Source organism: Hippocampus guttulatus, chromosome 20 (genome assembly GCF_054856545.1).
Source record: "Hippocampus guttulatus isolate MCC_2025c chromosome 20, RoL_Hgut_1.0, whole genome shotgun sequence".
Taxonomy (NCBI): Eukaryota; Metazoa; Chordata; class Actinopteri; order Syngnathiformes; family Syngnathidae; genus Hippocampus; species Hippocampus guttulatus.
The window spans coordinates 11,445,163-11,457,377 of NC_141280.1; the positions used below are offsets into that span (position 1 = coordinate 11,445,163).

Below are 12,215 nucleotides of genomic sequence, written 5' to 3' on the forward strand. Positions count from 1 at the left end.
TCGATTGAAAGATGATCCAGCGTAAACATGAGACATTTCCACAAGTAACTAAAAAAAAAATTGAACAAAACATGTCAAACATTCATTCGACAAATGAAGAGCAGCGAATTAACTCAACACTGTGGAAATTGTAGAAACTCGAAGAAAGCAACAATTTCTCACGTTCGCACTCCGAGAGAGTGTGTCGTTTTTTTTTAGCACACCATAAAAACTTCCCGCGTCACACGAGACCCGCCGAAAGTCAGTTTCCATAGAAACAAGCAGACTAACATGGCGGTCCTTAAAGGGACTGCAATTATTTCTACCTGTTAACAAATGATCGTGAACTCTCTGACAAGCATATGAAACATCGCATTCACACGTTTGCAGTTGGTGGTGAATTATGTACATAGAAGTCACTACAACACGCACAAAATAACAACTTGAGGCTCGCTACATCCATCCTTCCATTTTCCGATCTGCTTATCCTAACAAGGGTCGTGGGGGGTGTTGGAGCCTATCCCAGCCATCTTCGGGCAGTAGGCGGGGTACACCTGAACTTGGTGACAGCCAATCTCAGGGCACACATATTGAATCAGGTGGATTGGAGTGTGGAGGGACCAAAAACAGGCAGGATGTGGCTCTTGAGGAACCGGAGTTCACTACCCCTGCCCTAGACCTGAAAAAAAAAAATCATTCAACAAAAATGCATTTTATTTATCTATTTTTTTAATTAGGTGAAATTTTAGTAATTGATGGAGAGTTAACATTGACTTTATTTTCTGACGCAACTTCAGAACTCTTCTTGGTGGTTTTCATTTTCTCTGGGTGAACTCGTCGTTGCCTGACCGCCAAGAAATTATTTTAAATCCAAACCGCTGGCGGTTTGGATAGCTTTTATTTTGAAGGTGTTCAAAGACACTCGCTGTTGGCAGATTTCCGTCATGCAGAGTATTAACAATCGCCGGCTTGACAGCAGTACGGGACTGGGGCGCGATGAGGGATAGACACCCTTGACCAAATTCTCCTGAATTTGTCGTCAACGTGCTCAAACCTCCACTCGGGTCCTCCGCCATCATCTCGCTGGACCAAAACATCTTACGTTCAAGCTTCCTGTCCGATTAAAGTCGTCTTGGTGTACGTTGGTGTTTCTCGGCCTAGTTTAGCTTCCTAGCCGCTAACAAAGAGGCTCTAGTGCTCAACACATCGCTGCGTAGAGATCGTAAGCGTAAAGTGTTGTAATTATCTTGTGAACTATGTGCGCAAGAAGGACATCAGAATACGAGGAGGAGCTTTGTAGAGAAAAAGAGGACCACAAGGGACAACGTCAACTGCTGGACGTCATTGGCAGGATGCAGCCAAGAATTGTTCTTCACAGATTAGGTTGGATCACACTGTTCGTCTCACTTCTTTCGTACTCTTTATTAACAGCCTTCATATGCTGTCTTTCTTCTACGCAGTGTGTGTGTGTGTTTGTGTACGTTTCTGTACGTATCAGGTTCAAGGACAAGTTTATCGTCAAATCCATCCATTTTCAATCGCTTCATCCTCACAAGGGTCGCGGCGCATGTTGGAGCCATTCCCAGCTGTCTTCGGGCAGTAGGCGGGGTGTCCAGCCAATCGCAGGGCAAACATAGATGAACAACCATTCACGCTCACAGTCACACCTCAGGACAATTTTGAGCAGGGGTCAGGAACCTTTCTGACTGAGAACCATGAAAGCAAAATATTTGGAAATGTATTTCAGTGAGAGCCATTTAAAAAATATTTTAAAAGTGAATTAAACAAAATGTCAGCATAATACACCTTGGAATGCATTCTTTTAAATAATTTTGTGATCATATTCACCATTAATATGAATGGTTTTCCTCACGATTGCTCGCAAAGCTAGTGGAATTATAATCAGTTTGCCGGGTCCAAACGCGGAGTTCCTGTTGTCTAGCTTGCACACAGTAGCTTGCACGCATCCTGTTGTTTCCCTCAGGGTGTTTTGATGCGAACGTAGTGCGTGTTAAAGTTTTGGTTTGGTTTGTTTATTGAACATAAAACATATACAGTAATAATTTGACAGAAAATAAGGTAAATAAAATGGTAAAAAAGAAAGAAATCAGTCTTCATTCAACACAGTTATTATGTTCAAGGGAGTGGGAAGAAGTAAAAAACGTATCTAGTCCTACCCCGTTATGTGTTTATATCTAATAAATCATTTTTATATCAATCAGAAAAGAAAGAAAGTAAGAAAAAAGAAGTCTCCATTAAGGCTCATACTTTACCCTTAACTGTGATATTTTTACAATTTTTGGTTTGTATCGGGATTATCTACATCCACACCCTGGCACTCTTGTGTCAATTTTCTCTTGTATTCATAATGGATCTTTCAATACCTTTCTCTATTTATCAACTTAGTTCTGATTTATCATTATATTTAATGTTTAGAATTTATTATTTTAACTCTGATTGATGTAGGCTGTTTTGTACTATTTTTTTGAATTTGTTTTTGAACTCAGCAAGCGATTTACTCATTTTCAGGTCCGTTTCGAAATTATTCCACAGATTAACACCTTTGATAGATACACTTCTTTGCTTGATGTTTGTTCTTGTTTTGAGTTTTTGAATAAGTTGGTACCTCTTAAATCATAGCTGCTTTGCCGAATTTCGAAAAACTTCAGAATGTTTTGGCAGAGCAGGTTATTGTGTGCTTTGTACATTAATTGGGCGATTTTAAAGTCAACCAGGTCATAAAATTTCATCGTATTTAATTTGATAAATAGTTGATTTGTGGGTTCCGTATATTTTGATCTATTAATAATTCGGATTGTTTTTTTTGTAGTTTTAGAATAGGGAGTGTGTTTGTTTTGCAGGCATTTCCCCATATTTCCACACAGTACGTCATATATGGTAATAATAATCAAGAGTATAATGTGTACAAAGATCTCTTATTTAGCACTTTCTTGGTTTTGTAGAGGATTCCTATGGTTTTGGCTATTTTTCTTTTTACGTTATCGATATGTGGCTTCCAACATACCGTATTTTCACGACCATTCGACGCACCGTATGGTTGGGCGCAGTCTCATTAATGGGTGCTATTTCTGTATTTTACACATAGACAAAACGCACTGTATTATTGGGCGCAATTTTAAAGTGGTAAAACATACGCCAGCTTAATCATACGGCATGCATGCACGCACGCTAAAAACACGTTAGCTTGTAGCATACGGTAGCATGCCAAGACATACAGATACAAGCTAAAAACACGTTTTTAAAAAGGCAACGGAAAACTGAGTTCCGTTGTATTTTATTTAGCCATCGTACAATGTACTCACGTTTTTCGATCAATCATCACCCAGAAATCCATCAAAGTCCTCATCCTCTGTATCAGAATTGAACAATTGTGCAAGTACCGGTAATCCATCAAAAACGCCGTGTTCCCTCTCGTTGTCAGTCACTCTCATTGCCATGTGGCTCCACAGAAATGATGCCGGCTTTGCCAAAAACTCGAACAACAGTGCAAGCAGACACGTTCGTCCAAGCAGCCACAATCCATTCGCAAATTGTGGCGTAACTCGCCCGGCGCTGCCTCTCACTCTTTGTAAAGTTGTTTGCCATCGATCATTCATTGTTCCCATGACGTTCGCAACTTTACTTTGAACACCCGGTTGATGCCGATGTCCAGCGGTTGGCGTTCTTTAGTCAAGCCTCCGGGAATAACGGCAAGCTCAGAGTTCATTTGCTTGACTTGGTTTTTCACCGCTGCTGTGAGATGGGCACGCATGCCAAAAGCATAACCGATGGCTTGAAGTTTGAACTGAGCTTCGTAGGCGTGTCTCTTTGTAGAATTTATTTTCGGGGGTTCTTAGAAACCAAAACCGAAGTTGTTTTGCAACAATGCACATAGCCACACTCTATACAGGTGTTGGTACCTGCTTGTAGCGTCCCTTTAGCGTCCACTAACACGCCCACCCTTCACTGATTGGCCGACTTCTTCCCCGCATGCCTGTCACTCACGTCTGCCTTTTCTCTCTCTTTCTCTCCATATATGTATATATATACACGCCCACCCTTCACTGATTGGCCGACTTCTTTGCCGCATGCCTGTCCACAGTCACTTCCGCCTTTTCTCTATATAAACAGCGTGTCGGCTGTCAGTCAGGTTTTGGAACTCAACGCATAGACAAGACGCTCCGCATCATAAGGCGTCCTGTCCATTTTGGAGAAAATTTTAGACTTTTAATGGCGCCTTATAGTCGTGAAAATACGGTAGTTTTGAGTCTATTACTAATCTGAGAAACTTGGTTTCATACGCTCTTTCTATCTCAATTGAGTTTACCATAATTTTAGCTTGGTGTTTGATTGGTCTTGTGCCAAAAACAATTAACTTCGATTTTTTCAGGTTAAGTGACAATTTATTTCTGTCAAACCAGTTTTTTAATTTGTTTAATTCGTTTTCTACGGTTGTCAGGAGCTGTTTCAGATTTATTCTAGAACAGTAAAAAGTTGTATCATCAGCAAATAGGACACATTTAAATTGTTTTGAGACCTTGCAGATATCATTTATATATAAGAAGAATAGTTTTGGACCAAGCACAGACCCCTGAGGAACTCCATGAGTGATTTTCAGTTGATTCATTTTATATTGTTCAGCTGCACGTACTGGTATCTGTTATCTAAATAACTTTTTATCCATTTATAAGCTACACCTCTAATGCCACATCTCTCTAATGTATTCAATAATATACTATGATCTATTGTGTCAAAAGCTTTTTTTAGATCTAGGAAAATCCCAACAGCAAATTCTTTGTTGTCTATATTAGTGGCTATTGCTTCCACAAACTCCATAACTGCCATTGAGGTGGTCCGTTTTTCCCTGAAGCCATATTAATTCTCACTTAACAGCGCATGCTTTTGTATAAAGCTATCAAGTCTGCGAGAAAATAGTTTTTCTAATATTTTTGAGAATTGTGGTAGTAGTGATATTGGTCTATAATTTGTAAACAGATGTCTTTCTCCACTTTTATAGATTGGAATAACTTTAGCAATTTTCATTTTTGATGGAAAGATACCAGCTTGTATCAGCTGGTTGTCTCCCGGCTCCCTCAGGCTCGCTGGCTGGCTGGGTGTCTTCCAGTTCCCTCGCGGTCGCTGGCTCCCTTGCGGTCGTCGCTGGCTCCTTCGCGGCTGCTGGCTGGTTGACTCCCAGCTCCCTCGCGGTCACTGGCTCCCTTGCAGTCGTCGCTGGCTTCCTCTTGGTCGTCTCTGGCTCCCTAGCGGTCGTCGCTGGCTGGTTGTCTCCCGGCTCCCTCGCGGTCGGTGGCTCCCCTGCAGTCGTCGCTGGTTTCCTCTCGGTCGTCTCTGGCTCCCTTGCGGTCGTCGCTGGCTCCCTCTCGGTGGTCGCTGGCTGGTTGTCTTCCCGACTTCCTCGCGGTCGCTCGCTTCCCTGTAGTCGTCGCTGGCTTCCTCGTGGTCGTCACTGGGCTCCCTCACGATCGGTCGTCGCTGGCTCCCTCGCGGTCGGTCAGTCTTGAAAAAGTTATTGTCCGGGTCCAAGTTGTTCTCGGGGTCAAATGTCTTGTGGTCAGTAGGGTTGGAAGTCATCAAAGGGTTGGAAGGGTCATCAAAAAGTGCCACTTTACATTTGATCGTTTCATCAAAGGCATTTTGTCATTGCAAATTAGACACACCGTCGAACCTGTACTGTCCACAAAGGCGAATCCTTCAGTCCATTCGTCTTGAAGTGGACCATACTCGTCATCTTTTTTTTTTCTTTTCAACTGCTTTGTGGAAAGGTTAGCTTTGAGCTAATGACCAAGCAGAGTGATTCAAAAGGGGACATTTTCCTGTTTACCCAGCAGCGGCCGAAGTAGGCCAGTATCATCCAATTAAAATTGCTCCTGCTGCCAAGTGCAGCCCTGAACAGGACATAAGCAGTGAAAAATCAATGGTTGGATTAAAAAATTGAGAATATTTTGTTTTATCTGCGAGCCAGTGCAATCATCAAAAGAGCCGTAGGTTCCCAACCCCTGATTGAGAGCAGTGTGTGCCGCGGGAAAATATCCAATTTGTGTGCCTGTGCGGACTATCGCCCAGAAAGTAATCATGTAGTACCCTCTCATACCGCGAGGGAGCAGCAACAGCTAGCCAATTTCCTTATGTTTAGCCTACAGACAAGCACATTTGTGACGCATGAATGCAGGATGACAGTGAAACAATAAATATGGAAGATTATAAAATACTTTTTTCTTTGTGTTCATTTGATTCCAATTAGAGCTGTTATAACGTCATTCTCCAATGTTAAAAATGGTTGGAGTAACAATATAACCCGTTAATTGTTAAAATAAGCACCCCCCCCCCCCCCACACACACACACACTCATTTTCAGCTTGTGGTGTGCCGCGAGATTTTTTCAATGAAATAAGTGTGCCTTGGCTCAAAAAAGTTTGGAAAAACACTGATTTACAGCTTGGGTGTCCACGTCATACTTGATTTTCCCAACCACCCGCAGCACTGCATTCCCCTGATTTTGTATTAAAAGCACAAATACAGGACATCCAGTTCTACGTTTCCAGATGAAAACACTGTGTTCAAGCTTAGTGTGCAGTTACAGCTGTCTGGGTATTCGTCGGGCCTTCTCGGCTGAGTTTAGTCTGATCTTAGCTTCCTCGCCTCGAACAAAGAGAAGCCTTTCTCACCAACACATCGCTCGGCAGAGATCGTGTGAATCGCTTGCTGTGTTCAAAACGGGTCTAAAAGTTAAGTTAAAATAAAAAAGGCAATATTGATTTTGAGTATGAGAGTAGACTGATATAAAAATGTGCCAGTGTGTGTTCACTTTTTCCTTTCAGATTGTGAAATGCCAAATGAACAATCTATGACAATTTTCATGTAAATCAAGTTAAAACTCACAAAAAACAAGGGGTGGGACTAAATTAGTTTCCTTTTTTACTTCTTACTTCCTTTGAACATGTAAATTGTGTTGAATGATGACTATTTGCTCTTTTTTTTTTACCTTCCCTTGGCTTGCTGCCAAATTTCTGTTATCTACTTCTATGTTCAAAAAACAAACAACCCAAAAAAGGCCCTTGTGAGACTAAGCATCAGAAAATGGATGGATGGATGTCCCATGCCCCAATAATAATGTTTGTGATGCCAGAGATGAAAGTCCTCCGGATTTTCCCGAAATTCCGGTACTTCAAATTGTCCTCAATTTTCCTGCAGGAAATAAATTTTAGGCAATTATCCTCTGGAAAATTGCCTAAAATTAATCCCCACTGCTGTTCTGCATAGGACTGAACCCCCTAAGCCAAGTAATCACCAAGACAGGCTATGGATACCGCCTCAGAAATGGAGCAATGATCAGTCACCTCCTCTACATGGATGACATAAAGCTGTATGCTAAGAGCGAAAGGGACATAGACTGCCTGATCCACACAACCAGGATCTACAGCAGCGACATCGGGATGTCATTCGGGCTTGAGAAATGTAGTCGGATGGTGACTAAGAGAGGCAAGGTAGTCCGCACTAAAGGGGTCTCACTCCCTGAAGGAACAATAGCAGACATTGAGGACAGCTACAAGTACCTTGGTATACCACAAGCCGATGGCAACCTCAAACTGGCAACAAGGAAAGCGGCTATGGCCAAATACCTCCAGCGAGTGAGGCAAGTCCTAAGAAGCCATGAATACATCAAGGAGAAGGCTCCAACGGATGACGTACTCAGAGAATGTCTCAGACAATGGGGAACAGAGGATGAGGTGCTGGAAGAGGGACACGGGATGTACCACTGGACCATAACTGAAGTGGCTGATCTCAAGAAGTCCTATCAGTGTCTCAAGAGGGCTGGCTTGAAGGACAGCACAGAGGGCACTCATCCTGGCTGCTCAGGAGCAGGCCCTGAGCACCAGAGCCGTTGAGGCCGAGACATACCACACCAGACAAGATAAGTAGCAGCTACTCTGAGCTGGTTCAGCCACCACGTCCCTACGTCAGTATGCAGGACAGAAAAGCTCACTTAGAAGCAATGACACTGTCATTCATCGCAGAACACTCACTGCCACTGAGTTTAACACCTCAACTCATCAATTTTGCACAGAAGTTTGGTAGAGATACCAAAGCAAGCAAAGGAATACAAATGGAGAGGACCACAGCTTCAAGTCTTTTGTCCTGATGTTTGAACAGAAGCAACCAATGGTGCACAAGCTTCACGATGAGCAGACAGATTTGTTTCATCATTTCCTTGCCTGTTTCATGCTACAAGAGAAGGTATGGGACATTTCTGCTTCTCAGTTGCAAAAAATAGACGGCAGCGATGCATCCATGCATCTGCCCACAAAGGACATTTTCATAGTAGATACTGCAGAAAATATTCTGAAAAGATTGTCAAGACACAACAGCTTGCGTCAAGAATTTAGAAAAAGGGTCAGAGCAGCATTTGTTGCTGCAGCGCAGTATCTCCAGGGAAAGCTTCCTCTCAGCAATCCACTTTTGAAGTGTTTGTCAGCAATTGATCCTAAAGCACAAGGGCACTCTGTGACACAGTCATCTCAAGAAACTTGTGAAGTATTTCCCCACTGTTGTGAGCTCCAGCAGTGACGCAGATCTGTATCTCAGGAAATTTTTCAGAATCCAAGTTGACTCTACCCTTCCAGATTGTGCCACAGTAGTAGATGGAGAGTCAAAGGTCAAGCGTCTGGACCATTGGTAGGCTGAGGTAATGCCACGCAATCCAGCCCTGGGTAAATTAGTGAAGGCCTGTCTCAGCATCTTTTCTGGGCCACGAATAGAGCAGTCATTCAGTGTCATGAATGATATTATTGACCCCAAGTCAAATAGGCTAGCTATCAGGACATATTCAGCCATACAAACTGTCAAATATGACCTGAAGGCAAGAAATACAACAGCCTTAAGAGATTTCCACCGAGATGATATACAGATCATCATGATCCAGTGGACAAGAGTATGGTATATCATTTGCTGACAGCTTATGGCAGATACAAGAGGAGACTGCATGCTGAAAATGAAAGAAAGAAAAGGAAAGCTGAAGAATTGAAAGTGACTGACACAACACAGCGGAATCCTCCCTCAAAAGTGACCGTTCATCAATCAGCCAAGAAGACGAAGAAGACTATAATGAAGCATTCACAGAAGAGGAAAAGGAAACGAGCGGAGTCTGACTGCAGTGGATATTCAAAGAAAATGCAAAAAAATCAAAACATGTTTAAATCACAGAACTGAAAGAAGTGATTTATTATTTAGGTATTACTTTCCATTATGATCAGGAGCAAAAAATAAAAAGTGGAAATTCTACTTTTCTACTTTCAATTTTTGTCTAAATTTTGTTCATAGATATCACCAGAATGCACCACAGCCATCCAAAATATATATATATACTGTACATATATATACTGTATATCTATATCTATAGATAGATAGATATAATTAGAGCTGTCAAACGATCAAAATATTTAATCAAATTAAAAACGCAAATGTCATAACTAACTCAAAATTAATCATGATGACTCACACATTTTTTTATCGTTTCTGAATTTCCTTTTATATTTTTTGTCCTGTTTTTTCCCCGTTTGAATGCTCTCATTAACATGGAATCATGGTTCAGTTTGCAAGGTTCAAGGTTGGGTTGCAAGGTTAGGTTCATGTGCAAAATGCAAATATTTACTGAAACAACGATTTTCAATTTTACATGAACATTTTTCACTTGGAGCAGTTATTCACACATAATCTCTCACACAATAATAATAATACATTTTATTTGTAAGCGCCTTTCACAGCACTCAAGGACTTATTACAGTGAAACTCCTCTACAACAAAATCATGTTTGCAGCAAGAAATTTCTCACAACAGGGGGTTTTTCACTGTAGCAAATTTGATCTCAGATGTAAACACACACACAAACGTATGTGTACATGCACACACAACCGTATGTGTACTCTTTATTTTTATTTCAATAGTGCATAAGTATGAGCACACACTTATTTGACAATTCATATTGTCAGTGTAGAAAGAAAAAAAGGGAAAGAAATAACGAAATTTACGATCAGCATTCACTTTCACCTACATCAATTTCTTGGATCATGTATTTTATTTTGCTTGCTCAGTCTTTCATTTTGATCACTTTACCCCTCTCTTCCAGCATCAGAGCTCTTCTTGTCTTAGCTGCTTGACATCCAAGGGTCCGTTTTGTAGCCATTTCAGCAATGCAACGTCCATGCTCGTCTGAATCTAACAATAACAAATACTTCCTGGACCCGGTGGCTTTTCTTTCCACCATCTCACTGTCTTTAACTCGACCTCCCCTCGATCGCCACCCAAGACAGCGTTGCTCAGCTGATGTCATGCAATGAACTTTTAAGACAGCCACGGGACGCTTCGTAGTCCTCGATGGCCATAGTTAGCTCTCGAAGGCTAAAAACCTTACGCTAACTGGGGCGCTTCTCTCTCATTAGTGCTCCAGTTAGCGTAAGGTTTTTAGCATGATAACAAGTAAAGCATTTTCCTCGAAAATGCTTTACTTGTTATACGTATTACTTGTAATACGGGGAAACATTCGTTTATTTGAATATCCGTCGAGCCATAAGCAATTTCCTCTGAGCAGCTAATCGGATGCATTCCACTCTATCTTCTACAGATGTAGCTTCAGTATCTACACACATAGACAGTGAGGTCCCTCTTGGCCAATCGGAGGCCAGGATGATGCTCGGTAAGCCAATGGCGGAGCAGCTATGAGTATGTTGCGTTCAGGAAACTCGCGGCTGTGACCGAAATAAACATCGCTCACTATGTAAACCAGTGTGGTGGTTGCTGCTGCCGTTTCTGAACGAAGCAGTAGAGGTCGCTGTTGATTAGACTTCGTTGTCGTGAATGTCTTTGCGAGGCTGGAGCAGAGAAAATGATTTCGTATAACGCAACGGGGGGGTTTTCGTCGTATGGGGGGGCAGTAGAATGGGAATGGTGTTCATGCATGAAGATTTTTTTCACAGGTTTCGTACTCGAGGAGTTTAACTGTACTGTCTATCAACAACAGTGAAAAAAATATTTTGCCACACAACAGCGCCTTGAACAGCTCTTTTTTGGGAATCAAAACAGAGCAATATAAAATTATAAAGTGCACATCTAAGGTAAACTAGTGGATTTAAGCCATGGTTGCATATTTCGTTTTTCTCAAGTTTGCTTTGAACACAGCAGTCAGGCTATGTTGATTCTGTTGTCCTTGCGCGGAAGTCTCTCTACAGTTTTGTGTAGACATAATTTCGGATGACTACACTTGGTTCGATGACAACACTGGAGATGTTTTATTTTCAGTGTGTTCGCTACGACTGCCCCGCTGAACTCTCGACGTGCCCTCAGCGCACAGTCACTGTCAGACGAACACAGAGAAGCTCCACCCCCTTTATTTATATGGACACGGAACACGATAACCTTACACACAAAATAGTTCCAAACAAGTAACAATCGCGTCAGTGGCATACACCGTCCTCAACAGGCTACCTGCTCTTTATTCACCAGAGGCTCATCAACCTCGTGTCTTATTACTCTCCCAAAACAGTGTCTTCTCCCGCTTGGTGTAGCTTAGCCTTCTCCGCCACGTACAATCTCTGTTTCTGATTGTACCCCCTCTGCCTACTTGCTCAGATTCTTCACCCGAGATGTGCAACAGATTCCTTCAGTTTTTCATTGATAAGGTCTCTACAGCTAGGACTTCGGTCTCAAATACCGCATCTGACCTCTCTGTCCATATTCCGTGTTCAGCTGTGCTAAATTCTTTTGAAACTGTGTCCTTGACGCTTTTGGAGGATGTAGTTTGCCAGACGAAGCCATCTGGCTCCCCCTGCGACTCTCTTCCCCCGCATTTCTTTCAGGAGGTTCTACCGAGTGTTGGTGCATCGGTCTTGGACATCATCAACAGCAGCTTCTCTTCTGGTATAGTTCCCCAACAGTTTAAACATGTTGTGACCCTTGATCAAGAAACCTGGTCTTGATCCAGATGTACTGTCAAATTTCAGGCCCATTTCCAAACTGCCATTCATTTCAAAAATTCTGGAAAAAGTGGTGCACATGCAGTTGAAATTTTTCTTGGATGAACATAACGGTCTTCCAGTCAGGTTTCAAGACGATGCATAGCACGGAGTCAGCCCTGTTGCGCGTTTCTAATGACATCCTGCTGGCAAATGACACTGGAGACTATGTGTGTCTAGTTTTATTGGATTTAACTGCAGCATTTGATA

The 12,215-nt window shown here is 42.1% G+C and overlaps 1 protein-coding gene across 2 annotated transcripts in view; it reads left to right on the top strand.

Annotated features, from left to right (window-relative positions):
* Window positions 1-943: 943 nt before the first annotated feature.
* LOC147188056 (uncharacterized) overlaps window positions 944-12,215 on the top strand; it is a 32,822-nt gene continuing 21,550 nt past the window's right edge. For both annotated transcript variants that reach the window (XM_086100513.1, XM_086100514.1), the window contains exon 1: window positions 944-1,362. In XM_086100513.1, the coding sequence (XP_085956639.1) occupies window positions 1,236-1,362 (127 nt within the window). In that variant the 5' untranslated portion in view covers window positions 944-1,235. The remainder of the gene's footprint in view (window positions 1,363-12,215) is intronic.